The 27,633-nt window shown below is 53.1% G+C and overlaps 1 protein-coding gene across 3 annotated transcripts in view; it reads right to left on the bottom strand.

Annotated features, from left to right (window-relative positions):
* SHANK3 (SH3 and multiple ankyrin repeat domains 3) overlaps positions 1-27,633 on the bottom strand; it is a 208,342-nt gene that overhangs the window by 32,172 nt on the left and 148,537 nt on the right. For all 3 annotated transcript variants that reach the window (XR_011559400.1, XM_070754596.1, XM_070754595.1), the window contains exons 15-17: positions 20,238-20,320; positions 8,560-8,684; positions 1,883-2,018 (exon numbers count right to left, since the gene is read on the bottom strand). Coding sequence is in view for 2 of the 3 variants with exons in the window: in XM_070754596.1 (XP_070610697.1) it covers positions 1,883-2,018; positions 8,560-8,684; positions 20,238-20,320 (344 nt within the window). In the remaining variant the exon portion in view is untranslated. The remainder of the gene's footprint in view (positions 1-1,882; positions 2,019-8,559; positions 8,685-20,237; positions 20,321-27,633) is intronic.

Below are 27,633 nucleotides of genomic sequence, written 5' to 3'. Positions count from 1 at the left end.
TCTGGCATAAGCCAGTGAAAAAGTGGACCTTGGCACACTGGGGGCAGGGCCAAAAGATCTCAGTGGACATTTGAAAACCATTGGAATTGACAGAATCTCCACCTGTCAATTGCAAAAGGCCGCTTGACTGGGATCGGCAACCGTAATTTGCTGCTATATCACGCAGTCCTAGGTGCTTGGGAAGCACCCGACTGGGGATGAAATACGAAATGCAGCATCCAGTGATCTCCTTTGCTGTGTTGTATTGTTGATAATAATAAATTATTATTATTATTAATAATAATAATAATAATAATAATAATAATAATAATAATAATAATGCTAGTTGGGACCGAAGCATAAGCCCCCTCCCCAGCATTCGCACCCCCTGCTCAGGGTGGTGGTGGATGGACTGTATCAGGGTGGAATAGCTATGGGGCGGCTGAAAGAGACCGGGCCCTCCAAGGAGGAGTCTGGGCTTGCAACAGGACTTATGGGTGTGTTGGATTTAACAAGGGGGCACTTATTGCCCACCAAAATAATAATAATAATAATAATAATAATAATAATAATAATAATAATAATAATAATATATTAGATTCGTATGCCGCCCCTCTCTGAAGATTCGGAGAGTTGGGATTCTGGCCTCCAAAGCTGTTTTCACCCTCCCCAGGCATTGAATTATGGCTGTGGGCACTTGCGCATGTGCAATTACGCATGGCTCCTTTGGCACCCGAGGAAAAAAAGGACCCCCATCCCTGCCCTGTTCTGTGTGGCCCCTGGCCCTGCTGGCCCCCTTTGCTCCAGGCAGAGCCCCCCTGCAACCCCCTTTCTCAATCACCGGTCGGGATGGGTTAGGGTGAGCCCCCCCAGGTGCCACCCCCCGGCACTCTGCCCCATTTCTTAGGGCAACAAGGGAGGGCAGAGAAGATGGAGGAAGGCCCAGAATGACGACTCCACCCAGGAGGGGCCCCTCCTCCTTGGAAGATGGCAATTTCTACTCTTCCTCAGAGGCAAAGGGACAACCAGGGGCCCCACCCCCTCCTCTTTTGGGGGCCTTCACTCCCCACTCAGCAAAGCGTGACACCCCCGGCCCCTCCCTGCCACCCAACGGGTTTTCCTCTTCCGGTGCTGCCCTCTCGTTGACCCCCACAGTTTCTGGGGCTGCCAATTGGAGACCCCCAAGGTGTGAGGGCCACCGCTTAGTTCTTGGACTCATCCCAGAAAGCATCTTCTCTAGAAGGGACAGGGCCAAAGGACACAATTTGTGTGTGGGTGTGTCCTTGGTGCTCTCTCTCTCTCTCTGGGTTTGGCAGCTTTTTCGCAGGCTTTTCGTGACCTGGCCAGGGGACGGCACCAGGTCCAGAAGGGCTTTGCCGCCACTCTCCCGCCTGAGATAACATGGGCCGAGGGAGCATCGGTCAGCTATCAGCCAGAGCTGGCAAGTTCCTGCTTTCTTGCCCGGGTGGCGCAGTGGCTGAAGTGCAGAATTGCAGGCAAACTCTGCCCACAGCCTGGAGTTCGATCCCGACGGGCTGGAAGTTGGCTTCCCAGGGGGACCCAGATGGTCGGGTGCCATAGGCAAATAATGTGCCCGGAGATATATTAAAAGATACGCAGTATATCGGTTAATTTCCTGGTGCTATTGCTATCGCCGTAGCCCCTACCCCACGGGTGGCTTCCACGAGTCTACCTTGACCTAGGCCCTGGGGCTAGGGGCCAGCTCCTGGTGGGTGATATTTCACCAGGCCTGGACAACTGACCACCAGGTGGGAGAAGACAAGAGAACGGCTGCTTGGGGAGGGCCACCGGGGCTGGGGGAGAATGGAGCCCCCCCTGCCAAGCCCTCCAAGGCAGCAGAGAGCCTGGAACCAAAGAGGGGGGTGGGGTGGGGGTCACTCACCTTTCTTCCGAACCACGTCTTCCGACTCTGGCTTGCGGCTGACCGAGACCACTTTCATCACCAGGTGGTTTCCCCCCTGGCGGATGAGCGAGACCACCTGCTTGTGCCCCACCTTCACCACGTTCACGCCGTTCACCTGTGGGGCAAGGAGGGGAGATGTAAGAAGAGGAGGGGCTCGGGGGGGTAGAGCTGCAGCCAGAGCGTGGGGGGGGCTTTCCTGGAAGCTCCCAGGGTGGAATAGCCAAACTGCCACAGCTTGGGGACTCGGTGGAGGAGAGGGAACTGTCCAGCACACCACAACGTAATTGCAAAAAGTTCCTTGACCAGCAGCTGTTTGGAGGTGACATGTCACCATTCCTTCTGGAAGCGAAGCGGCAATGGAAGGGCTACAGCGAGATTGAGACCTCCTGGGATCCCCCAACCTTGAAGGCCGCCTCTGGCCAGAGGGGTCCCTAAGGCTGGTCCTCCCTAGCGGCAAGAGCACCCCAGGACCCCCCCCCCCTTGGTGGCAAAGGAGGGGGGAGCCAACCCAATGTGGCTGGGCTTACAGCTACGAATGGGCTCCGATTGTCCTGTTGTTGTTTTCAGCCGTGGAAACCATCACGGTCACTTTATGGAAGAATATTTAACACTGAAATGGCCCCAATGACCTTCAGAGGAGCATTGCAAGAAAGGGCAGGAAGTGATTCAACGTTGCACTCAAGAATTCTATGCCTCCACTCAAGCAAGAGGGAAGCTGAGATAATGACGGGTTTAATGTTCAGTTGGTTCAGTTTTTCTGGTGGGCAAAAAAAGAGCCAAAGAGAAAGAAGAGACGTCGTCCGGTCACTCTCGCGGTTTCCTTTTAGTGACACGGGTGGACGGATGGCTCGGCCGGGACGGGAAGAGTTGGATCCACGTGCCGCCTGCACCCTTGTGACCCCCCCACCCCAGACCTCCTGGCTCATGCCAGCGACCAGCACCCTGTCCTGCTTCCGAGAGGACCAAAGCCCACAGAAACGGTAGGGCGGACCCCAAGATCAGAATATACGGTTATAAAGCCGAACTCTTGAAATTGGCTATTTCCTGGAGAAAACGGAGACGTTTCACCACCCAGCTAGGTGACATCATCAGGGCTGGAAGGGGAAGGTTTCATTCTCTGATTGTTGGTGGACGCGTTCTTGGTGGCTCCCTGATTGCGCTGTTGTTTACTGTTTGTCCGAGGTGGCCGTTCCTTGACTGGGGCATAAGCAGAAAGCCAATCCCACTCCCCTCTGGCACTGTTGATGTTACATACTAGGGTCATGTAACGTCTGCCAGGCTCAGAGAGGGCCAAGACCTCACAGTCCTCCACCCTGCAAAGCCCCCTTCCAGCACTGATAACGTTACCCAGTTGGCCCATGAAATGTCTGCATGAAAAGAACCAGGCTCAGAGACCCCTAAGGGCCCCACTGCCCCCATCTCCTCTCTGCAATCTCCCCTTCTTTCTAGCATTGGTGACATTACCTGGTTTGATTATGAAACGTCTCAATTGGTTATTGAGGCAGGCAGGGTTCCCTGGGGTCCCATTGGTTGGGGGTCATGGGAAAGGGAGGGTCTGGCCTTCTTTTTCTGCTCAAGATCCCCATGGACAATTGGGGGCCATTGTGGGACACAGAATGCTGGACTCGAGGGGCTTTGGCCCCATTCAGCAGGGCTCCTCTTAGGTCCTTATGTTCTTGTGCCAGAAAACCGCCCAGTCAGAGACCACCGAGGACCCGACACTTCAAGACCCCTGAGCTCCCAATAGTCTCCTTTGTCGTCCTCCGGCTCTTTCCACCGGTTTGGAGTCCCAGCCACAGGGGCCGGTGGACAGCCGTACATTTCTCTCTTCTTTCCTCCGGGGACCTCTGGATGCCAATGGCGGCCCCTGAAACCTCGAGCCAGAATAAATGTGATATAAACCCCCCCCCCCACACACACCCTGTTGCTTCCTGGTGGGAAGAGGGCCTTCTAGCGCAGTGATGGCGAAACTTTTCTGGTTCACGTGTCAAAAGGAGGGTGGGTGGGCTAGCATGCCCATGCCCCTCCCTCCCTGCCCACGTATCCATACACCCCCCCGCACTGCCCCCCCCACACAAGTGCACAAGCTTTTCTGAAGCCTGGTAGGTGAAAAAAATGCCCAAACAGGCAAACCGGAATTTCAGAAAAATGGACTTCTGTTTTGCCGTTGTGCTGTTTTTGGCCCTCCGGAGGGTTCAGGGAAGCTTCCTGAAGCCCCAGAGGGCAAAACCCCCCACCCAACAGGCAACCCACAAGTTCAGTAAAAGGCCCTTCCGGTTTGCCCATTGTGCTGTTTTTCACACTGTGGGGCTTCAGGAAGCTTCCCTGAGCCCTCCAGAGGGCCAAAAACAGCACAACGGGCAAACCGGAAGTGCCTTTATCTGTTGGGGGATTCTTCTGCCTCTGAGACTTCCGGGAAGCTTCCAGGAAGCGTCTAAAGGACAAAAGGGCCTTTCCTAAGGCTGTAAATCAGCTGGACAGCACATCCATGCATGCTGGAGCTGAAACGAGGCAAAGACTCGCGTGCCCTCCGATGTGGCTCCCCCAGTTGGCCATTCCGGTCCTAGCAGGTCCTTGTTGGGGCTCCTTTAGAAAGCTTTGTGCCTGTCGTGGGCGGAAGGGCTCCCATGGCAGCGGGGCAAGGCCTCCGGGTGAGGGGCAGGCGATCGGTCTCTCACTCACAGGCTCCTCCTTCACAAAGAATATTACTCAGTCCCTTCATGCAGGCAGGAAACTGGGGGGAGGAGGAGGAAGCAACCAATGATTTATGGAACAAACAAGAGCCTGGGTGGCGCAGTGGTTAGAGTGCAGCCCTGCCGGCTGCTTCTGCTGATCACCGGCTGCCGGCAGTTTGGCAGATCGAATCTCACCAGGCTCAAGGTCGACTCAGCCTTCCGTCCTTCCCAGGTGGGTCAAAGGAGGACCCGGGTTGTTGGGGGTCAGAGGCTGACTCCTGAGGTTCTGCCCTCCTGAGGGTTGAGGGGGCTCCCACGATGCCTCCAGAGGGTGAAAAACGGCCCAATAGGGAAACCGGAAGTTCAGAAAAGTGGACGTCTGGTTTGCCCAATGGGCAGCTTTTTGCCCCCCGGAGGCTTCAGGGAAACCCAAGGGTGAAAAACAGCTCAACACAGCGGAGGGCACATGTGCAGTGTGGCACGTGTGAAGGTTGTGATTCGGCACGTGCACACGTTGGTTCACCCACACAGTCCCGTTTTTGGCACGCAAGAAGGAAAAGGCTCAGCTGAGGCAGGGGGGCAGGCGGGCATCCCTTCCACCGATGGGCTCCTGGCTCCTGGAAGACGAGGAGGAGGAGGAGGAGAACAGATTAAATGTGCATTGGCTGCCTGGCTCTGGGTGGTCAATCTCTGGTGCTTTGGCCTCGGAGAAGATTTGCAGCTCAGAGTTCACAGGAGGGACCCCGGATGCTTCCTGATCTTGTCCATCTTTCATCATCAGTGCTGAGCAAGAAACACCTGCAAGAGACCTCAGAGGGCACCAAGGACCCCACAGTTGTCCTCCTCCTCCTCCTCTTAAGCCCCCTAGCACTGATGATGTTCCCCAGTTGGGCCATGAAACCTCTGCGAACCGAGAGAGGGCCGAGGGCTCCCCACTTTAGCATCTGGGTGCTTCCCTCAACGCCCGAGACTTCTGGGCCCTGTTTGGCAGGCACGCAAGACTCAGCTGTGGGTGCCCCTTTTGCCCGAAGCCCCCGGCAGCCTTTCGGATGGGGCAGGCTGACCCCCTCCCCCCAGGGGCCCCCCAATGCCACTCCAGCTGGTGGGCCGGGCGGCTGCTGCCCTTCGCCATAACTCCAGAGCTTTGCCACGGCCGCCTCCCCCTAAACGAGAGACACCTTGCTTGAATTTCTCTCAAGGAAATGAACGATGGGTTCAAAATAGAAATTGCTTCCTTCAATGCGCTGAACGTCATTTCTCCTCGGCACTGTGGCAAAAATAACTGGTTCTGCGCATTGGAAAGGGGGGAAAATATATTTCCAGCAACAGCTTCTCAAAACAAGAAAGAAAGAGGCATTTTTTAAAATTCCAAAGACCTGATCTGAAAAAGGTTTAATCCAGCTCACCTAGGCCACCCCAACCTCTGCAGGGGATGATGGGAACTGGGCTCTCCTCATTGGCCCTCCCCCCTTCAAGCACCAGGAGGCCGCCTTGCAGGAGTTAGCCAGAAGAATAACTCGCCCTGTCCGAATGTCCGAATGTCCAATCTTCTCCAGCCCCTGGGCCTGGCTGAGGATTCCCACATCTGGGAAAAGCTGCCTCAGTTCCCTCTTGGGTGGCTCAGCCTCCCTCCCTCCCTCCCTTCTGTGAGCGGTCAAATAAGGGCCCAGAGTGTGGGGGGCAAGAGGCCGACTCCAAACCGCTTAGAGGGGGCTGGAAAGCTCTGTGGAGCGGCATATAAGTCTAAGGGCCACTAGTACTGCCCTGTGCCCAGATCTCCCTCTGACCAGGCAGAGATGATTATCCAGGCAATATCCAGGCAGGTTTGACCCCCAGCTGTCTGGAATGACCCTCAACCTGCTTCCAAGACATCACAGCCTCTCCTGCTGAGAGCGTTGTAGGGCAATACGCATATAACGGGGGAGGGGAGGTTTCCACGACTTCAACTCCCATAATCCCCCACTCAGTCATGGCTGACCAGGCAGTGAGGACAAATACAGATTAACCGAGTTGGAAGGGACCTTGCAGGTCATCTAATCTGACCCTGCCCCCCCCCCCCCCAAGCAGAAAACCCTACACCGTTTCTGACCGAGGTCAGTCCGGTCCCTTCCTGAAAGCCTCCAGGGGTGAAACTCCCACAACGTCCGAAGGCAACATCTGTCCCAGGGGTGGATCGTTCCCATTGCCAGCAAATTCCTCCTTGTTTCCAGGTTGAATCTCTCCTTGGTCAGTTTCCATCCATTGTTCTATGTGTGAGTACTAAACACTTCACCAGTTGGATTTGTCAATATATGAACTAACCAGCAATGTGTGTTTGGAGGAATTAGTATAATGTTACTTTAAGAGCTGGGGCTGCAATTGGCCATAAAAAGGAGGCAGATGTGTGGCTCTCGGTTGTTAGCGCTTGTTGCTGGTTATTGTGGCTAGTCCTGCTAATGCTATTGTGGTGTGCTAATGTGTTGCTGTGTGCAATATATTATATATATATTATAAATATTGGTCTTTGTACTTGCTGTGTGCTTAATATCGGTCCATGCATTACATTGTGGTATCGTATGGACCTTTGTGTAATATCAATGGTTAGCTGCTGTGTGTTTAGAACGACAGAGGATTGCTTGACTTGGCTATGTCTGCAGTGGACTGTTTTATAAGTGTAGGATTCTCACAGGGGTCCTAATCCCAGTGTGGTCTGGCCTTCTGGCGCAGTGGAGAATAGCTTGACCCCTCCCAAAATGCGTTCTTCAATTCCTGCCAGAGAACTTTTCTCCCTGGGCTTTGGCCTCTCTCTTCCCCAGTTTGTTCTGATACGGAGTTGGCCATCTCCCTCTTTCCCTGTCCCACCTTCATCCTTAAGGACTCTGGACGTTCACTCCAGGAGCTTCAGGGCTTCAGAGCAATTCCTGATGTTCTCCTCGAAAGGTCGTTGCAGGAACCTCTGGCAGTTGGAAAGTCCAGATGTTCAAAGCAGAAGGTTCTGATTGACAGTTCTTGCACTCTGACCCTGACTCTCTCTTCGTTTTGATTGACTAGTTCTTCTCCTCTCTGTTTCCACCAGAAGTTCTGCCTCCTTTGCCCCCAAGTCAGGCTTCAGGTGTTTGCAGACCCCTCCTCTCTCTCTTGGGCAGGTTCCGCATGCGCACACATGCCCATACCCATTCTCTCCCCCACACGCACGCGCAACACCCCCCACCCACCCGCTGCCCTGCACATGCGCACAATTCCCCCCATCCCCTGCGTATGTGTGAAGGCCTCACTGAAGTCTGAAACAGTGAAAAAATGGCCAAACAGGCAAAATGGACGTTCGGAAAACACACTTCCGGTTTGACCCTTGTGCTGTTTTTTGCTCTCTGGGGGGTTTAGGGAAACTTCCTAGAGCCCTGGAGGGCCAAAAAAGGACAGCAGGCAAAAGGTTTTTGAACTCTTGGTTTGCGCGTTGGGCTGTTTTCACACTCCAGGGCTTCAAGAAGCTTCCCTGAAGGCTCCCGAGGGCAAAAAAAAACCCCCAGCCCAAGGGGCAAACCAGAGGGCAACGCCTCTCCTGCCCTCTAATAGGGCTCTGTGTGGCCCCTGTGGCCCGCGTGTCATAGGTTCACCGTCACGGTCCTAGAGGAAGCAAAAGGTTTGGAGGCTACCAGTGGGGATGCTTGGCCAGTAGAAGGATGGAAGACCACCAGCGGAGAACGTTCCTGCCCCAGTGGGTGGCCCCTGCTCTACCTGTGTGCCGAGACGCAGGTGACAAGGTGTCAAAGGCTGAATTTTAAAAGAAGCCATAACTGACCATCCCAGAAGAAGCCGACCGAGAGGTTCTGGCCCTGAAGAGACAAGATCCTATTCCCCTTGTTGGGCGTTTCCCTCTCCGCCCTCTTTTTCTCCTTCACCTGACATTATGGAAACGGAACCCTGAGGTGATCCCCAACTGGCCCCTCCCTTCCCAATGATGCTGGGCCTCCCCCCACCTCCCCCGCCCTGCCATGGCCTCACCTCGATCAGGAAGTCTCCTGTGCGCAGTCCCGCTCGCCACGCCACCCCCTCCACATCCACCGATTCCAGGTACTGCAGTGCTGGGAAAGCTGGCGTTGGGGTGAACTCCTCAATGGGCGTTTCCGCTGAAAGGGGGAGGGGGGGAGGGAAGAAAGTCCTGATCAGGAGGTGGGAGAGGCTCTTTGCGCGGCTGAGGTGGAGCCGTAAAGACATTCCAACCCATCGGTCACAAGTCCGGGCCACCACATCCTTTGCCCAGTAGCCTGGGACACCCGAGATCTGGTGGAACCCAGTCCGGAGTCATAGGAGGGAGGGGCTCTTTCCCAGGGGTCAGAGAGAGAAAGTGGAGCTTGGAATGTCTGGTGGGCCGGGAGAGAGCCAGTCGGACCCTCCCTGGCAGTTCAGAGTGAGTCTGCAGTTATTGGAGATATTCACTTTGCTCTGGCAAGATTCTGTCTTACAGGTGAACAACGGTAGAGGGGCTGCCCAGAAGTCTCTCCTTGCCTCGTTCTGGGTTCTATCAGCCGGACAGGAAAGGTTTGCTACAGACCAGGTTGGCTCTTCTATGACTTGTGGACTTCAGCTCCCAGAATTCCTGAGCAAATCATCCTAGCTCAGGAATTCTGGGAGTTGAAGTCCACATATGATAAAAGACCTCTCCTATAGACAAAGTCCTTGACTTATGACTACAACTGAGCCCAATGTTTCTGTCACTAAGCAAGAGTTGTTAAGCGAGTTTTACAACCTTTTTAGCCCCAATCATAAAGTGAATCCCTGCAGTTTCCTTCAATCAATCAGAATAGAGTTGGAAGGGACCTTGGAGGTCTTCTAGCCGGACCCCAATAGGTTACTGACACGGTTAAGTGAATGCAGCTTTGCGGGCAAGGAGGGGGTCCTATGACCCTGGGACAGGCAAGGTTTCCCCGTTGCCATCACTACCGGAATGGTTGCATGTGCAGCACTGAATCCTCGACATGTGCGCGCATGCCTACGCATGAGATTTGGTTTCTGCACATGTGCAGGAAGCAAAATCTCACGAGAGGACACCAAAAACCAGAAAAATCTTGTGTGCACGAACATCCTCATGCGCAGAAGCCCAGTCTTGTGCGGGAGCGCATGTGCCTGCATTGGTAGAGTGGAGCTGCGCGCACAGCTCCATTTTGGGCCATGCCGGACACAGCCCGCTGCTGCCCTGGGACACGGTCATAAATACGAACCAGTTCTCAAATGTCTGATTTTTGACCAGGGGATTGCGTAACAGTCGTTAAGGGTGAAAAGTGTCGCTTCTTCCAGCGTGTTGTAACTTTGAGTGGTCACTAAGTGGTCAAATGAAGCAGGAATTCTTTGAACTCCTCCTCCTCCCTGTTTCTGAGATGGAGAACAACCTCCGCTGATGTCCCAATGGCCTCTCTAGGCGCCCAGCCCCCTTTTGCCTCTGAATGGGACACGGGGGGGGGGGGGGTCTGGGTGGGCGCTTGAGGCTTAGCTAAAGAACAGAAACCGCAGAGGAAGGAGAGGGATGTGGGTGACGTCCATCTTCTTAAAAAGCTTTATTCAGCCTGGCTTCTGTTCTGACTCCACCATGAGCCCTTCAAGAAATAAGTCCACACATCTGAAGTTTGCAAGTTGTATAATTCTAATATTTGATAAAGCAGAACATCAAGGAATGTGCCAAGGCCGTAAGGGTGGGGTTAGGAAGACCAAGGCTGGGAAGGAGTTAGGTTCCCACAAATGCCCATAAGAAGGGAAGAAGACGGCCAAGTCCCCTGGCTGGAGAAGGTGGCAAGATATTGAGGGCAACTGCTTAATTCCTATTCTGTGCCTGCCTTTTGGCAAAGAGCGGTCCCACCTGTCAGAAGGTGCCCTCCATGGGGCAGGTCAGGAGAGGCAAGGGAGTGGTCAGGAAACGCCTACCTCCTTGGAAGGGGTTCAGCCCACCCAGGGCCAGATGGATCACATCCCAGGATGCTACGGGAACTGGCAGCTACAATCCTCACAACCACCAATGGGAACTTTTGGGATGTAGAAGAAGGACGAGGAGGGTGGAGAAGAATCCAGATGGACCCTGTCTTTAAAGGGGGGAGAGGCGAACTCTGGGAAGTTACAATGAGCTTGGATGTCTTTAGAAAGATACCGGGTGGGTCAACGTTCAGAAATAAAAAGCCACACACGCTGTCCAAACTTTGACCACAGACAAAATCAATGGGTAAAATAAACTGGTTAACTCTAAAGGATTCCATGCCGGAGATAAGAGAAGACCGGGCTGTGAGCCAGAGAGTCATAAATCTCAGTTCTTGAAGCGTCTCCGATACCTTGACCAAACTTACAGTTTAGTGAAAATCAGCAGCACATGAAAACTGGCACAAATAAGAAGTCTGTGAAAGCAGAAGCGTCTCTCAGCTTCACCTTAGAATGTCCCTTATATACTGGCAAGGCGTGGCCAAGTGTCCCATGGATCTATTAATGCCAAGAACCCCTTCTTTTCAGATATTCCTGTCTAGACCATGTTCTCCAGACCCTTGCATCTAACAGCCCCCCCTCCTCCAATTCCTCATTGTCCTCTGACTCACTCAATCCGATAACTGGGGATGCTACAGTCTCTGGTGGTTCCTCAGTCTCCAATTCCCCTTCACTCTCACTATTGGACTCAGATGGCAAGAACACTGGCCTGCGATGTCAATACTCATCCGTCGCTTGATCCTCACAATCCGTGACCAACTGAGCCGGGTGTGGACCACGCACAACAAAGCCAACCTGGGTTTGTTTAAAAACAGGTCATACTAGACAAACCTAGTTTCATTCTTTATAAGATGGGAAAGTGCCTTCTACAAGGTGGCTGGGCGGGTGATTGGACAGTGGTGCTCCTTCATGGATCTACACTGAGAGAGGTAGATGGTGGGATCCCCTTGGATCTCTGCCCTGGTCCTGGAGCTCTTCATCATAGCATAGTAAGAGTGTCCTACCTGTTAGCCACTACGTTAATTTCAACCTCAACGACACTAGGGCTATCAATAGATACAACTAAATGTATTCCACTCTAATCTTGATTGCAGAAAATAAGAGTAGTAAACGCCTGGAACACTTTACCTGATCCAGGTGTTCGTTTCTCTAACCCACTCCCCCAAACTGTCTACCATGGACTTTACACGCTTCTTAAGCAGCCCCTCTGCATAAGCAGAGCACCGTGCTACCGTTCCCTGTCCAACTGTAGCCATCTGTGTGTACTCACATTATACTCGGTGGAGCAATGCCTAGAGTGCAGGACTGCCGGCTACTTCTGCTGATGCCCGGCTGCCAGCAGTTTGGCAGATCGAATCTCAGCAGGCTCCAGGTGGACTCAGCCTTCCGTCCTTCCCAGGTGGGTCAAATGAGGGCCCAGATTGTTGGGGGGGGGGAGGCTGAGTGTCAACCGCAAAGAGAGGGCTGTGAAGCGGCATATCAGTCTAAATGCTAAATGCTGATTTTAGGTGTTTATGGGTCTTTTGCTCCTTTATATCCATTTATTTGTGCCGTCTTTCCTCCTCCCTTGCACTTGTTCACAAATAAAATGCCCACTGGCAACTTGCTGAGTTTGGACTCAGCCTGGTTGCAGCCCTTTGTCCTTTGTCCCTCTGGAGCCCACCTGTCCCACCTGTTCCTAACTTGGACAGAAGCTTTTCCTGAGAGAATTGAGATGTTCCGGGATCCCCGTTTTCCAAGCACTTTCCACAGCTTGACACAATTGACACAATCAAGGGTTTTCTGTCCTGGCTGAAGCACAAGCTGATTTCTTTCCAAACGTCCCCTGGCTTCCTCCATTATCCAGCCTTCCTCAGCAATGAAGTCTCCGGTTCTTCCTTGGTCTTTTCTAAAGCCCACCTGAACATCTGGCGATGCTCCCTTTTCACGGGGGTGGGGAGGGGGGGCTCTAATCGCTTTGGTTGAGCCTGTGAGTAATTTTGCAAAGCATTCTAAATGACGGATGGGCCACAAGAGTTGCAGAGGCTGTAAAGTTTCCTTTTCCTTGGTGTTCAAATGTAGGCTGACCTCTTCCAATGGGCCAATGAAACCCCTGAGCTGTTGTCCAGATTTGCTGGCATGATTTGGTTAGAACCACGACTGATTTCCCCCCATATTTCATCCTTGGTTTCTATGGATTTCTGACCCAGAGTCGAAGTTCTTGGTGGTTCCCTTGGAGACACTTCATGGGCCAAGCCAACATTTCCTACTTGGGGGATGGTTGGTCTAATTTAATCCCCTATTTCTGGAGTGTTGATTTAATGCCATTTCCCAAAACTTGAGGTTCTTACAAATAAGCAACGCCATAGATCTTGGTGGTGCAGTGGTTAGAGTGCAGTACTTGCAAGCTCCTTCTGCTGATCACCGGCAGATCGAATCCCACCAGGCTCCAGGTTGACTCAGCCTCATTCTATAGAGAACAATCCTTATGCAAGAGATATTTTTGGGGTGGGTGGGGGGAACTAGCCATATGTTTCCTATGTATGTAGAGTGACTGTGATTGTGTTTAGGAGTCTGGCAGCCCGTGGGCAGAAGCCGCTTTTAAACCTGTCTGTCTGTCTGTGCTACAATGTCTTTCCGCCCGATGGTAAAAGTGAAAAGAGACAGTGGCCGGGGTGTCAATCATCATTAGAACCCCCCTCTTCCACCTCCCTAAAACTCAACTTCTTCATATATTCCTCAACTGGACCTGTTCAAAGAACTCCCAGCATCCCCCACCTCTGGACCTTCTCCGCTTGTCCTTCTTCTATTTGAAACAGATGGTCTAAACCTGGAGATTTAATAATAACAATAACAGAGTTGGAAGGGACCTTGGAGGTCTTCTAGTCCAACCCCCTGCTTAGGCAGGAAACCCTCCACTACTTCAGACAGATGGTTATCCAACATCTGCTTAAAAACTTCTAGTGTTGGAACATTCACAACTTGTGGAGGCAACTCCTGTTCCATGGATGAATTGTTCTGACCATCACTTCGAGGTTGCTTCTCTCCTTGATTAGTTTCCACCCATTGCTTCTTGTCCTGCCCTCAGGGGCTTTGAAGAATACGTTGACCCCCAACTCTTCTGTGTGGCAGCCCCTGAGATATTGGAAGGCTGCTCTCCTGTCTCCCCTGGTCCTTCTTTTCCTTAAACTAGCCATGCCCAGTTCCTGTCCTTGCTATGTGCCAGCCTCCATTTATCCCCTAATCCTCTTGGTTGCTCTTCTCTGCCCTCTTTCTGGAACAGTGTGTCTCAACCTTGGCAACTTGAAGATATTTGGACTTCAACTCCCAGAATTCCCCAACTACCTCCTGAGATCCAAACTGCCCCCGCCCTACTGGCCTTCCAGAAAACACTGAAGACCTGGCTTGTCCAGCAGGCCTGGGGCCGTTGATCTCGCCATTGTTACGAGGACCGGCCTTGGATTTGTTATCTACTTATTAGATATCTATGCCACCCTCCTCAGCCGACTCAGGGCAGCTTGCAACAGAATTAATCCAACTACAGAAACGTGTAAGAATTGAATATTTAAAAACTATGAATGATATGTATGTATGCGATTTTTAAAAACTGTTTTTTCTTAATCTGTTATGAAGTTTTAAAATGTATTTTATAGCCTGTTGCAAGCCATCCAGAATCTTTTGGGAGTTGGGCGGCATAGAAATAAAATATAATAAAATATAAATAAAATAAAGTATAAAATAAAATATAAATTAAATAAAATATTAATTAAATAAAGTATATATAAAATGAAATAAAACAATTCCACCCGCCAGGCCCGGGCTCTCCCACAGGCCGGCTGAGGAATCCTGGGAGTTGAAGTCCCCCCGTCTGAAAGGGGCCAAGGCTGGAGACCCTGCTCTAGGCAGCCCCTCAGAAGGCCAGGGGGGGCCCTTCCGTGCCGGCTCTTCCCTCTTCGGTGCCTCCCCCCAATGCTTCTTGTCCACTTCCACCGGGCAGCTGCTGCCGCTCTCTTTCCCTCCTTCTTGGCTCCCTGCTCAGCGGCCACATTTACCTGGGCGCAGGTGGGAAGGGAGTGAGCCAAGGAGCTTCCCTGAAAGACTGACCAGGGCCCCAAGGGCCGGCTCTTCCATTCTTTCTGCTGAACAGCAGGACGCACAGATCCTTTGCACCTGAGCCTCACCTGTTTCTTTTGATTCTTTGACCCAAAGGTTTGGGCTTTTCCCAATATGACGGTTAAGAGAGTCTGAATTGACCCACGTAGGTTAAAGGCACTCAGGCTCCTTCTGGAGATCTCCCCAACATTTGGGCTTCAGGAAAACACCTGAACTTTTGGCAGAACGGGGGCCAAACCCGGCATCAGTGATGGAGCGGTCTCTGGATGAAGGAGAAGAGGAGGACCGGCCACATTGGGCTCCGGGCGGATTCTCCCTGTGGAGAGATTGCCCCAGAGGGCTCTCCAGACAGTTTGGGACCCTTCAAAGTCGCCTCCTTCTCTCCTTTAAGTTCTCTAAGAAAGGGACAATTACTGATTTCTTTGGCCTTGAGAATCCGTGTTATACCAGGAGATCTTCCTTCCATCCTGAACGAAAAATGTTTAAGGGTTAACAAGAGAATCTTCACCTTTTGGGAAACTGCAAAAGGAGGACTAGAATCTTGGTTATGGAAAGTGAAAGGGGGTAGAGGGACTTGAAAGATCAGTTCCTGCAGGGTCTTTAAAAATTTATAAAACACTGTTTGAAGTCTTTGACATGGATTGCAAGAAATCCTCCCCTGGGAAAGTTTGGTTGATTGGAAAATAAACCAGACGCTAAAAGGACCACGGGGACCGAGAGCGAAAGGAGAACGAGCCATGAACACAAGGATAAATAGAGAAGCCATATTTGACCACTGAAGAAATTAAGGCCTTTGAGGAAGAACGGACTCAGAAATTACTTGACAAGGTTGTATAAGAGCAGAGCAGAGTTGTGGGTGCTCCATGGCCAGAGATCTTCAAGAAAAGACTGGACGACCCTTGGTCCAGGATGCCATAACCTTGTCTGCTGCCTTGGGCCAGGGGCTGCATTGGAAGACCCCCAAAGGTCCTTTCTGGTCCGAGGATTGCATGGAAAGTCCTGGGTGACCAAGAGGACTGCAAGGCAAAGGGTCCCCTGTCCAGTTGTGTCCGACTGAAGGCAGGGAGAGTGCCTCTGTTTCCTGGTCGAGGGAGCCCGCATGGTCCAAAGACGTTTTCCTTGATTATGTAGCCAACGTGGTTACATGCCACCAGCACACAGAGCTCTGTTCTCACTGAAGTGGCACCTATTAATCTACTCGCATCTGCCCCCTTTCCAACTCTTCGGTGGGCAACACTGAGGCAAGGGACGTCATGCAGAACTTGGGTCTCGAACCCGGACTGACAGAGTTCCAGCCGACGAGCTCAGTGTCGAGACGGTGCAGAGGTTGGGGATGAATCAACCGCTTGCCCCCCTTTCTCTAGAAGGCATCTGGTGCTTGTGGGAACCTGGGAGGGTGGGGGTTCAGGAGGGAGCAGACACAGCCATTAAGCCTTCTCTCGAGGGGTTCAAGGCCATCCCAGGCCCACCCACCTGGGCGGAAGCGGAGGGAGGACTGGCCATGCGGGCACAACCTGAGTGGGCAACATGACAAGGTTGTGGGTGGGTGGGGGGACGAGGGATGTGAACTTCCAGCTGGGTGGGAAAGTCTGATCCGGGTGTCCCAGGGTGGGGGCCAGGGTGGCTCTGGCAATAAATTGGAACTTTGACAAGCACTTTGACTCGGAGCCTGATTTAGTTCGGACGATACCTGGACCCTTCACTCAGCGTCTTTAGCCGCAAATACAGTGAATATTCAATGTTTTATTGATTCAGCTGTTCTACTCCTGAATATCCTCCCTACCTGGGCACCACACCTGGAAGAGAGAGAGGGTGGGTGGGTGGGAAGGAGGCCCCTCTTTGGCTTTCTCGTGGGGCGCCATGTACGGGGGCTTCTTCCCTCTGACACGCAGGATTTCGGATTAACCGTCCTTCATGGTCCCTGTCTCTATAGACCCAGCGGCAGAACAGGTAATAAGCCCCTTTATCAGGTGAAGGGAGCGAATGAAAGAGCTGGAAGGAAGGAGGAGAGTTCGTGGGAAGCGGCAGGAGACCAGCAAAGACCCCGAAGGAACCTGGAGCAATGAAGATCTAAAACCAGTAACGATGATGGAACCACTGATGCCAGTCCAGCCACAGCTGGGGAAGCCCAAGATTAGCGAGGGTGCTCAGAGCCCAAGGCAGGCGCTGGATCTGGAGACCTCAGGGGACCCCCAGGGCAACCCCACCCCAGATGGGACACCCCAGGCAAGATGTCCCCTCATTGGTCACGTGGCCCTCAAATCTTGCCCTGTTATGCTGGCCGCATCGTCTTCTCCAACCTTGGCAACTTTAAGACTTGTGGATTTCAACTCCAGGAATTCCCCAGGCAGGATGCTGGTTGAGCTGAGAAGCAGGGTGGCGCAGTGGTTAGAGTGCAACACTGCAGGCCACTTCAGCTGACTGCTAGTTTAGCGGTTCAAATCTCAACACCAGCTCCAGGTCGACTCAGCCTTCCATCCTTCCAAGGTGGGTCAAATGAGGACCCAGATTGCTGGGGGCAAGAGGCTGATTCTGTAAATTGCTTAGAGAGGGTTGGAAAAGTACCAGGAAGTGGTATATAAGTGCTATTGCCCTCCCTCCCTCCCTTCTTTCCTTGGTGGGTCAAATGAGGACCCAGATTGTTGGGGGCAAGAGGCTGATTCTGTAAAACCTCTTAGAGAGGGCTGTAAAGACACTAGGAAGTGGTATATAAGTCTAAATGCTGTTGCTAAGTCCACAAGTCTTCAAAGCTGCCAAGAGAAAGGAGATGTTCCCAGCAAGAGCATCGGTCGAAGGCCCCCGAGAAGATCCTGAGCAAGGCTGGGGAAGGGTCCGGGCAGCCCTGTGGAACAAGACGGAGAGGGGGCCCTCCTGGGATTTCCACGTGAGAGCCGGTGGGTGCAGATGGGCCCCTGTTTCTGTCTCTTCAACGCCAGAGCCTCTTGCCCGGATTGGTCCACATCCTGCGCTCCCTCCTGGCCGGCCGTGACTAGATTGGCCAAGATCCTCTTGAATTATGCAGAGGGTCTGCTGTGATTCCGCTCTTCCCAAAAGTCAGAAGCTTTGTTGCATGGATGAACTAAATTGCACATTCAGGTCAACGGCGCTTCCTTCCCCCCCTCTCTCCCCCTCCTCGCTTCAAGAGAGCCGAGTGGGGGTCCCTGCAGATGGCTGCTCTCCTTCTGGAACCCAGAATCCCGGGCACCCACCCACCCAAAGAGGGGAGGGGGCTTTGGCCCCTTACGCCTGAATCCTGGATTGTCAACCAGATGCAGAAGCAGCCCCTCCAGCCGCTTGTCTTGGGAGGGATCCAGGGGCTCCTTCTACGCCCTCCTGAATCCGGGTCAGAGACCCCATAATTGAAGCCCCCCCCACTCTGGAACTCTGTCCCCGCCCGTCCTTGAGTGGGTGGAGAGCTCCAAATGCCCCGTGAGAGGGGTCACCCAGACTGCGGCTCATCCTTTCCTTGCCCCTCCTCAAAGTTCCTGGGGTCCCCAAGGCTGCGACTGGCTGTTTGCAGGTAGCGTCAGAGTAAAGGAGCACAATGGTTAGAGCAAAGTCCTTCAGGCCCCTTCAGCCGGCTGCTCACTGCAATTCCTTCCTTCCAGGAGTTCAAATCTCCCCACTGGCTCCAGGTGGACTCAGCCTTCCCTCCTTCCCAGGTGGGTCAAGTGAGGACCCAGATTGTGGGGGGCAAAAGAGGCTGATTCTGTAAACAGCTTAGAGGGGGCCGTGAAAGCATCAGGAAGGCTTTCAAACCTGGGCCACTTTAAGACTTGTGGACTACAACTCCCAGAATTCCTCAGCCAGCAAAGCTCAACACCTCATCTCAGCAAAGCTGGCTGAGGAATTCTGGGGTTTGAAGTCCACAAGTCTTAAAGTGGCCCAGGTTTGAGAACTCTGCTCTAAATGTTATTCCTTCCTTCCTTCCTTCCTTCCTTCCTTCCTTCCTTCCTTCCTTCCTTCCTTCCTTCTGAGGTGGGTCAAACGTTGGGGGCAAGAGGCTGATTCTGTAAAAGCCCTGTGAAGCGGCACAGGAGTCTCAATGCTCTTGCTCTGGGGAGGGGGCCTGGGGTGGGGGGCACTATTGTAACCCTGGTTCATCTCAGGACAACCTCAGCTGGTCTCCCGCCCTGGCCTGGGCCCAAGTGAAGGCAAGGGGGCAGCTTGAGTGGGCAGCCGAGGAGGCACCTCTGGGCCAACTGGGGACCCCTGCCGAGGGGCCAAGGGTGTGTGTGCTTGTGCAGGGACCCCCCCTCCTTGAGCAGGTCTTTTCCCAACATGCTCTGTCATCCGAGGCCCTTTCCCTCAACACACCAACCCTTTCCAAAAGAGACTGGACGGCCACCTGGGTGGGGGGCTGGGGTGGGGTCTCCTGCTGGAGCAGGGGGTTGGGCTAGATGACCTGCGAGGTCCCTTCCAGCTCTAATGGGTAAAGAAACAATCCCCCTGAGCCTGCCTTCCTCTCCTGGGGGTCCCGGCTTCTGCCTCTGGATGCATTGGGGGGGGGGAGGGGGCTTTTTGCATCTCCCAGGACCAGCCCCTCCCCCGGTCCATCTCGGCAGGAGCCTCTTCCTGGCCCCCTCCCCCCTCCCGGCCATCCCCAGGACCCTTCCTTGAACCAGCCTGGGGGGGGGGCAGAAGGCCGATAGCTGCCCAGAAGCCCCACGTGCTCCTCCCCAGAGTCTCCTGGTCAGCACAAGGCCGTGGGGCTGCTGGGGGTCTTCCCTACTCAGGCAGGGTCTTCCTTCTTGCAAAACCCGGCCAAGCCCCTGACTCTCCGCCCCCCCCCCCGTCCATTTTGTGGGGACAGACAACGGTGGCTGCACCAGGCAGGCTGTGGGGAGGAGAAGCCGGCGGGGTCTCTGTGCCCCCCCCCCGCATTGAGGTAGAAGAAGGAGCCATGTGCGCAGGCCCCCTCTGGCTTGGCCCTCTTGACTGGGGGCTGGAGAGCCTCCCCGGCTCCCCTGAAGTGGGGCGAGAGGAGAGGGCAGGAATGGGAGACTCCCCCCTTGGGGGGCTCCACTCAGCTCCACCCAGGCCAGCTGGGGAAGGGGAAGCTGTTGGGAGGGAGGGGGCTGATGCAGATAAAGGGAGGGGTGGAGGAGGAGGAGGGGAGTGGGGAGGGGGAGACCCTCCCTCCCTCCCTCTGCCGCTCTGCTCAATCCTGGACCCTCGCAGTGGGTGGCCGCAGAGGGCAAAACCTCGCCCACCCGCATTTCCTCCTGCTTCCGCCCATCTCAGCAGCTGGTGGGACCTCCCCCCCCCGCTTCCCCCAGCCCCTCCCCCCAGGAGGCAGCCCCCTTGCAACCCCGTTTCTCCTCTGGGTGCCAACGGGGGAGGGGGGGAGGAATAGGATAGAGCTCTCTCTCTGTGTTTGTGCGTGAATGGGGTCATGGGGAGCCTCCTGGGGGGTCTCCCGAAAGGAAGCCCCCCTCCCTTCTGCAGCAGGCCCGCCACGGAGCCCCCAAAGCCACCAGGCTGGTCCCTAAGGAGGAAGAGACCCCGGATTGGGGCGGGGGCGCTCCTCCTGCGCAGACACACACACACATACGCACACACACAGACAGGCGAATGCAAAGCACCCGCCTCCCCAGACGCCCCCCTCCCCCCCGCGGCCGCCTTACCTTTGGCCCCGCGCAGGACGAAGCCGAAGCCCTCATGGTCGCGCTTCTGCAGGACGGCCGCCTTCTCCTCGACGACGTAGTCGCTGGGCAGGAGAGAGGCCAGCAGGAGGAGGCTGGGGGGCGGCATGGCCGGAGGGGGGGTCCTCCCAGCGCCCCGCCCGCCCCTTCCCCCCGCCCGCCGCCCGGGGTCGCCCGGCCACCGCCCGCCACCCGTCGACCGCCCGCTCGCTCACCTGCCGCCGGACGCGGGGGGGCCGAGGAGCCCGGGCGCCCGGTCGGCCGTCGGAGGGAGCGCGCTCCATGCTCAGCCGCCGCGGGGAGGGAGGGGGAGGGGGCTGGGGATGCGAGGGGGGGCGAGGTTCCCCGAGAGTGGACTTTCTCCCGGGCTCCGGTCCTCCCCCGTCGCTAAGCAACCGCCTGTCATTCGGAGACCGGCGGAGGGAGGCGGGGCTTGTGGTCCTCAATGGAAGAAGCGCATCCTCGCTTTGGATTTGGGGAGGGGGAGGCGGGGGACCCCACCTGCTCTGGAGTCCCGCCCCCTCCCCACTGCAGCAAGGCCTTCCCGGGGGTCTGCGCGGCCCCCTCCCCCGAGGTTTGCCCCCTTTGCCTCGCCCTCCCCTCCCAAATCCTAGAAACTCCCCCCAGAAAAGCCCAGAAGCAGCCCTGGTTGGGGAAGGGGTTGAGAGGAGGGGGAGAGGATTCCTTTTCACACACACAGGAGTGCTGGGTTCACACTTACTGCAGCACTCACACACACACACACACAGCAAGAGAGAGAGAGAGAGAGAGACCCCTCCTCTCTGGCTCCCCCCCCCATCCACACAGCCTCCCCTTCAGCCCTCCCTGCCTTCACCTGTGGATGGAGAGGGGGAGCTGCAGGGGGTGGGGAGGGTCAGGCACTGCAGATCCTTGGGTGGAAAAGCCCCCCCCTTCCCCAGTCAAGGCAAAGGCCAGCTGGCCCAGTGGCTACTCCAACCTGGGAAAAGAGACTGAGCAGCATCCTTGGGAGCCTCTGCTTGCTCAGGCCTGCTTTGCATGCGGATGGAGGGCCACCAGGAGATGTCGCTACCTCTCCCCCCTCCCCTTGGGATATGAGCCTGCCCTGGAACTGAGGCTCCTGCCCCCCACAGGCCCCTTCGGCCCAGGGCTGCAGCAGGAACCGAACCCCTCTCCCTGGAGGGACGGGAGGGGTCCAGCTTAGCTAAGGAGACCTTTCACTAGGCAGGGGAGGGGGCTCCAGCCTGCCCCCCTCCCCACGTGTCTCTCCCTTCCACCCACAGCCACTGGGGGCAGGGAGACCCCCAAGTTCTCCCAACTGAGATCGGCTGCGTATAAGTGCGATAAATGAATCAAAGGCAACAAAAGAATCCGGGCTTTGCAAACCGCAGCCCAGAACCTCTTTGCAAAGAGAAGAAACTAAGGCTGCCCAGAGTGGGGGCTACAAATAACGCCCATCAATGGGCAAGGACCCATAACCACCTCCTACCGATCTCTGGGTCACAAAGGCTCCTCGGGGATCCCTGGCTCAGGGGCCTTCAGGGACCTAACACTCCCCCCTCCAACTCCTTTCCCCACAACAACAACAAGAACAACAAGAACAAGAGCAACCCTGCAAGGTTGCCTGGGCTGAAAGAGGGAAGGCCTGGACCAAAATCCCCACTGACCTTCATGCCCAAGGCCGGACGTGAACTCACCGTCTCCCACCCTCCAGCCTGGGGCCTCAGCCACTGACCAGACCAAACGGGCTCTCGCTACGTCATATCACAATCTATTATAATATGCAAAGCTATCAGTGCAGTGCAAGGAGGCCTCTTGTTTAGTGGCATCTGGCAAGTTGAGTTAAGCGACAGTTTCTTTTAAGCGCTGCCATTGTGTGAATAGCAACAGCATTTAGACTTATCTGCCCCTTCACAGCCCTCTCTAAGCGGTCGACAGAATCAGCCTCTTGCCCCCAACAATCTGGGTCCTCATCTGACCCCCCCCTCGGAAGGAGGGAAGGCTGAGTCACCCATCTATCTATCTATCTATCTATCTATCTATCTATCTATCTATCTATCTATCTATCTATCTATCTATCTATCTATCTATCTATCTATCTATCTATCTATTTATCTCTCTCTCTCTCTATCTATCTATCTATCTATCTATCTATCTATCTATCTATCTATCTATCTATCTATCTATCTATCTATCTATCTGAATCAGCCTGGCCCAGCTGGCCCCATAGCAGGATGGAGGGGCCCAGGGGATACCACAAAACTACACACAGCTTAAGAAGGGTTGGGCCAATGGGACCCCCTTAGTAAGGCTCCTCGGCACTGACAGCACCGTTGCCATGGAAACGACACTCACAATTCGAGGTGCCAGACAAGGAAGTGGCACCCAGAGGAAGGGGCAAAACCCAGCCCCCTCTCCCCCCCTCCTGGCACTTCAGTCGTGGCCCCTCTTGAACCTATGTGGCAGGTCCTTAGAGAACTTTAGGGTCACTTTGAATGTACGCTAATCGGCCTACATTAAAATTAAATTTTGTTGTGTGTAGCTCTCAAAGGGCCACCACCTCCAACATGCACTGCATAAACATGACAATCAATCAATATAAAATGTATATAAACACACGCACATACATTATATGACAGAAGCAACAGAGTCTAGTTCGGATGTGTAAATGCAGGAGGCGAGAGAAGCGAATCTTGCGAGTTTATCAGACGGAGGCCCCAGGGAACAGAGCTGTTACAGAATCTGTTGGTCCTGCCAGAAATACTCCGGAACCTCCTCCCAGAGGGAGCAACAGAAACAGACCCTGAAGTGGGGGTGGGGGTGGGGGGTCTCTAACAAGGCTTTGAGCTCTAAACACAGAACGCTTAGAAGCAGCATCCTGGATAATGGGAAGCCAATCTCCTACAAATGTCTCCGCTGTCCTCACCACTCTCTGTAGGGACTTTCTATCTGAGGCGCTGCTGCCACGTGACCAAATAGGGATGCAGATGGTTAGAAAGCTCTCAACCTGTAAAAAGTGGCCAGGTCGGAGGGAGGAAGGCGTGCTCTCCTCATGCGACGCAGGAAAAGCAGGCGCTGGTTTGCACGCTTCACTAAGGAGGATGTGTGGAGAGACCAATTCAGACTGTGGCTTATCTGGACTTCCAGACACGTCATACTGTTGACCACCCCTACAGCTGCGTCCTTGACCCTGAGTGGAGGATGACTACGCCAGCTCTCGCTCCTCTTTCTTTGGGGCAGCCCCTGAGATACTGGAAGGCTGCTCTCCTGCCTCCCCTGGTCCTTCTTTCCATTAAACTGGACATAAACCCAGTTCCTGCAACCGTCCTTTGTATGTTTTAGCCTCTTTGTGGCTCTTCTTTGCCCTCTTTCTAGACAGTCAACCTCTTTTTTTATATACAAGATCAGCAGGAGGGGGGCAATCTTAATAGTCCCCTCCCCCAATTTCAGAGACAAATCAATGTATGCAGAGAAAAAGGCCTGTTTATGGGCGGAGAAGCTGGCAGCCTTCATTGCCCAAAAAGCACTGAGGGTTCTGAACCTAATTTTGCGAGGCTTCTTCTCTGGAAATATTGTATTTCTAACTAGAACATACAAAACATTTGCTATAATGTAGCAATGTAAAACTAGTAGATTGATAAAATTAAAATAGCTGTAGCTGCAGGTAGGTTGGCAAATGTGTAAATTGTTGTGTTTAAGACGACATACAGTGTAACTGTAATTATGAATGTTGATATCTATATGTCTGTATAAGTTGTGCTTTCTTTTGTTTTTGTCTTTGCTTTATGGTATCTGTGAATTTTTCTTCATCTAAATAATTAATAAAGATTATTTTTTTAAAAAAAACATTTGCTAGACCAATTCTGGAATACAGCTCACCTGCCTGGAACCCACATTGCACATCGGACGTTAATACAATCGAGAGAGGCCAGAGATATTTCACAAGAAGAGCCCTCCCCTCCTCCGCTCGCAACAAAACCCCTTATTCCACCAGACTCAATACTGCGACTGGACAATTGACAATGACGCCACCTCTGATCTGATCTAAATGTAGTTCACAAAATCACCTACCAAACTGTCCTTCCTGTTAATGACTACTCCCCCTTCAACCGCAGCAATACACGAGCACGTCCTAGAGTCAAACTCAATGGAAAGTGCTCCAAAGCCAACTGCAGAAAGTACAACTTCAGCCACAGAGAGATCAAATGCCCGGAATTCACTACTAGACTCTGTGGGTTCTTCCCCCAAACCCCCCTTAGACTATTTACTATCCTACCTAGTACTTTGTACCTAGTAGTGATATTGTACTGTATTAGATAGTGATTATTTACAATATAAAGATAAACTCCTTCTTTCCTCTTCTACTATTTCTCCTTTTCCCCCCTTCGTAGTTCATTTTAAGTTATAATCTTAAAATTTCTATATATTTTTAAATGTTTTAGATGTGTTTTTACTTATCATCTTACAATTAATATTTCTAAGTATTTTATCAACAATGATAGAGTTAGGTTTTTTTTTTTAACTTATTATAAATATAAAGATGCCTTCTACTTTGAGAGGAGCGATTGTTGCTCCACTAAATGTTACATGTAATGTATGTTTTGTCTGTCTTTGCAATTTAATAATTTTTTTTTTTAAAAGAAAAAAGATTGTCTACTATCGACCTCACCCCATTCCTACGGGGTCCGTAAGGGACGTGCATAAGCGCCCCACTCATAGTCTAATGTCCCTGTCCCAATGTTCCCATGCACTCAAAACAGTCTCATGATGTGCAATGAAGACTCTATTCAAACCCTACAAACGAAATCTTAAATGACTGTATAGAAACACATAACAATTGTAAAGATCACATACATACAATTAAAGCTAATAATAACTTCCCTGCAAATAATCCAAAGTGAGGGGCCGTATACATCCACTGTCGAAACTGCAACCACAGGTCGTTTGTTAAGGAAATGTCAACTAGATGGTGGACATAATGACCCCTTTCTCTCTTTCTCTCGAATCTTTCCATTTCCTTTCTACTTTTTGACTTTACCTCTAGTGCACTTATGCACGGCCCTTACTGACCTATACATTCTCTGTGTGTGGGGGGGTCCCCACTCATCCTCAGCTCTGGGGTCAGCTCCGGAGAGGGAGACGGACCCCTCCAGGCGCCTTAAATTCTGTCCCTGATGCGCTTATACGTGTGAGCCATGTTGATCCCAAATAGGAGCCAGCCTGCTATGGCTTCTTTCCCCAATGGTGGTTAATGAACTTGGGTCCAGCAGAGGCTGGGCTCCCCCCTCGCCTCCAGGCCCCCTCCTCGCTCTTCCTTTCCCTCGGGGCGGCTCCATTCGCTGGCTGGGGAATTCTGGGAGTTGAAGTCCAGATATCTTCAAGTGGCCAAGGTTAGGAAACACTGCCTTAGACCCCCCCAGAAGACCCCCCTCTCCACTCCAGGCTTTTCCTGTCTGCCTGCCCCCCCTTCCTGGGCCTCTGGGGTTTCCCAGCTTTGCTCCCACATCTGGCCTGGAGACGCTACAGGTGAGGCCTGCCAGCTTCGCCTCCCCCCGTCCCCCACCCGGAGAGCAGGATTAAGCAATGGGGCTTGAGTGCGGATGGTGCTCCTTGGCGGTTCACAAAATGTCTCCTACTGAGAGGAGTCGATCAGAAAAACAACAACTTGCTGTTCAATTCACGATTTACTTGCATTAAACGGAAAAATAGTTATGAGGATCAAAATATACTGCTCAAAAAAATAAAGGGAACACTTCAACAACACAATAGAACTCCAAGTCAATCAAACTTCTGTGAAATCCAACTGTCCACTTAGGAAGCGGTGCTGATTGTCAGTCAATTTCACCTGCTGTTGTGCAAATGGAATAGTTGTGCAAATGAAACATTCGATGAGAATATTTCATTCATTCAGATCTAGGATGGGTTCTTGGAGGGCTCCCTTTATTCTTTTCAGCAGTGTATTTCTTTTTAAATAATAACAAAGAGTAAAGGAAAAATATGTTGTGCTACTTAAAGGCTGTAAGAGTGATAGTCAACAGATGAGTTGACTTTCTTTCTTTCCCTCTTCCTCCCTCCCCTTCTCCCCCCTTTCCCCCTTTTCTTCTTCTTCTCTCTCTCAACTTTCATTATCCTCAACTCTTTCCCTCCTTTTTCCCTCCCCCCCTCTCTTGTTTTACCTCTGCTGGTATTTGACTATCTTGCTTATTTTGGACTACATTACTTTGATTATTATTTTTTATATGTAAATAACCAATAAAGATATTTTTCTAAAGAAAGAAATGTCTCTAAGAAAACCCACCCAGCTCAGAGACAGCCCCGTCCTCCTCCCGGTACTGATCACGTTCCCTAAGTGGGTGACGGAATGTCTGCAAGAACAGCCCCCAGCCCAGGGGGCACCCGGCATCTTCCGTTCCAGCCTGAGCTGCAAAGAGCTCCCTTTATTGGTACCCGAGCGAGCGGCTGAATCTCGTGCGCCTGAAGCCTGAAGCTGAGAAAGCTGCCCATCAGAGGGGCCTCTGTGTTCTCTCTCTCTCTCTGCCCCTCACACGCACGGACACGCGTGGATCTAAGCCACCCTGCCACCCTCCGATTCACCCCCCTCCCCAAAGCCCCTGCCGGGCGCCCCGACCAAACGCAACGCTTCCTGCTCCAAGCCCAGGGATCCTCCTGCGCTCACCCCCCTCGGGGCAAATGGCAGGAGTGTCGGGCTGATGCCATCCAGGTGAGGGGGGGCGGGGGGGAGTCTCAGCCACCCGATGGTCATTTCTGATTTGCTCACTAAATTCACACATCATAGGGGGAGGGTCTTCTGCCTTCCTCAAACGTCAGCTTTCCATTGTTCTGTTGAGGGAGGGGAGGGAGGGGAGGGGAGGGGGGCCCCCACCCCTGAACACCTGAGCAGGAGAGAAAGCTGAGGCTTTCCATAATTGATTGATTGATTGATTGATTGGATTTATATGCCCAAATATCCTTTTGTAATGAAGACTGAAAACATTTATGGAAGTAAATAACAGCCTGTTAGCTTAATGGGTTGGCAGGGTGGCGCAGTGGTTAGAGTGCAGCCCTGCAGGCTCCTTCAGCTAACTGCTACCTGTAGTTCAGCAGTTCAAATCTCACCACCGGATGAAGGTTGACTCAGCCTTCCCTCCTTCCCAGGAGGGTCAAATGAGGACCCCGATTGTTGGGGGTGATAGGCTGGACTCTCTCTAAACCCCTTACCGAGAGGGCTGGAGAAGCTCCGGGAAGGGGCATATAAGTCTATAGTGCTATTGCTAATCCTTCCTTCCTGGAAATCCTTCAGCTGGACATTGGGGACTCACTACTGGGCTCTGTAGTATCATCACCTGACCCCCAAAACCTGACCCTTAGCTAGACTCTCCACTGTTGACCTCTCCTGATT

The sequence above is a fragment of the Erythrolamprus reginae genome, chromosome 6, assembly GCF_031021105.1.
Source record: "Erythrolamprus reginae isolate rEryReg1 chromosome 6, rEryReg1.hap1, whole genome shotgun sequence".
NCBI classification, from domain to species: Eukaryota; Metazoa; Chordata; class Lepidosauria; order Squamata; family Dipsadidae; genus Erythrolamprus; species Erythrolamprus reginae.
The sequence above is the reverse complement of the archived record's forward strand: the minus strand, read 5'-3'. Positions and strand labels throughout refer to the sequence as shown.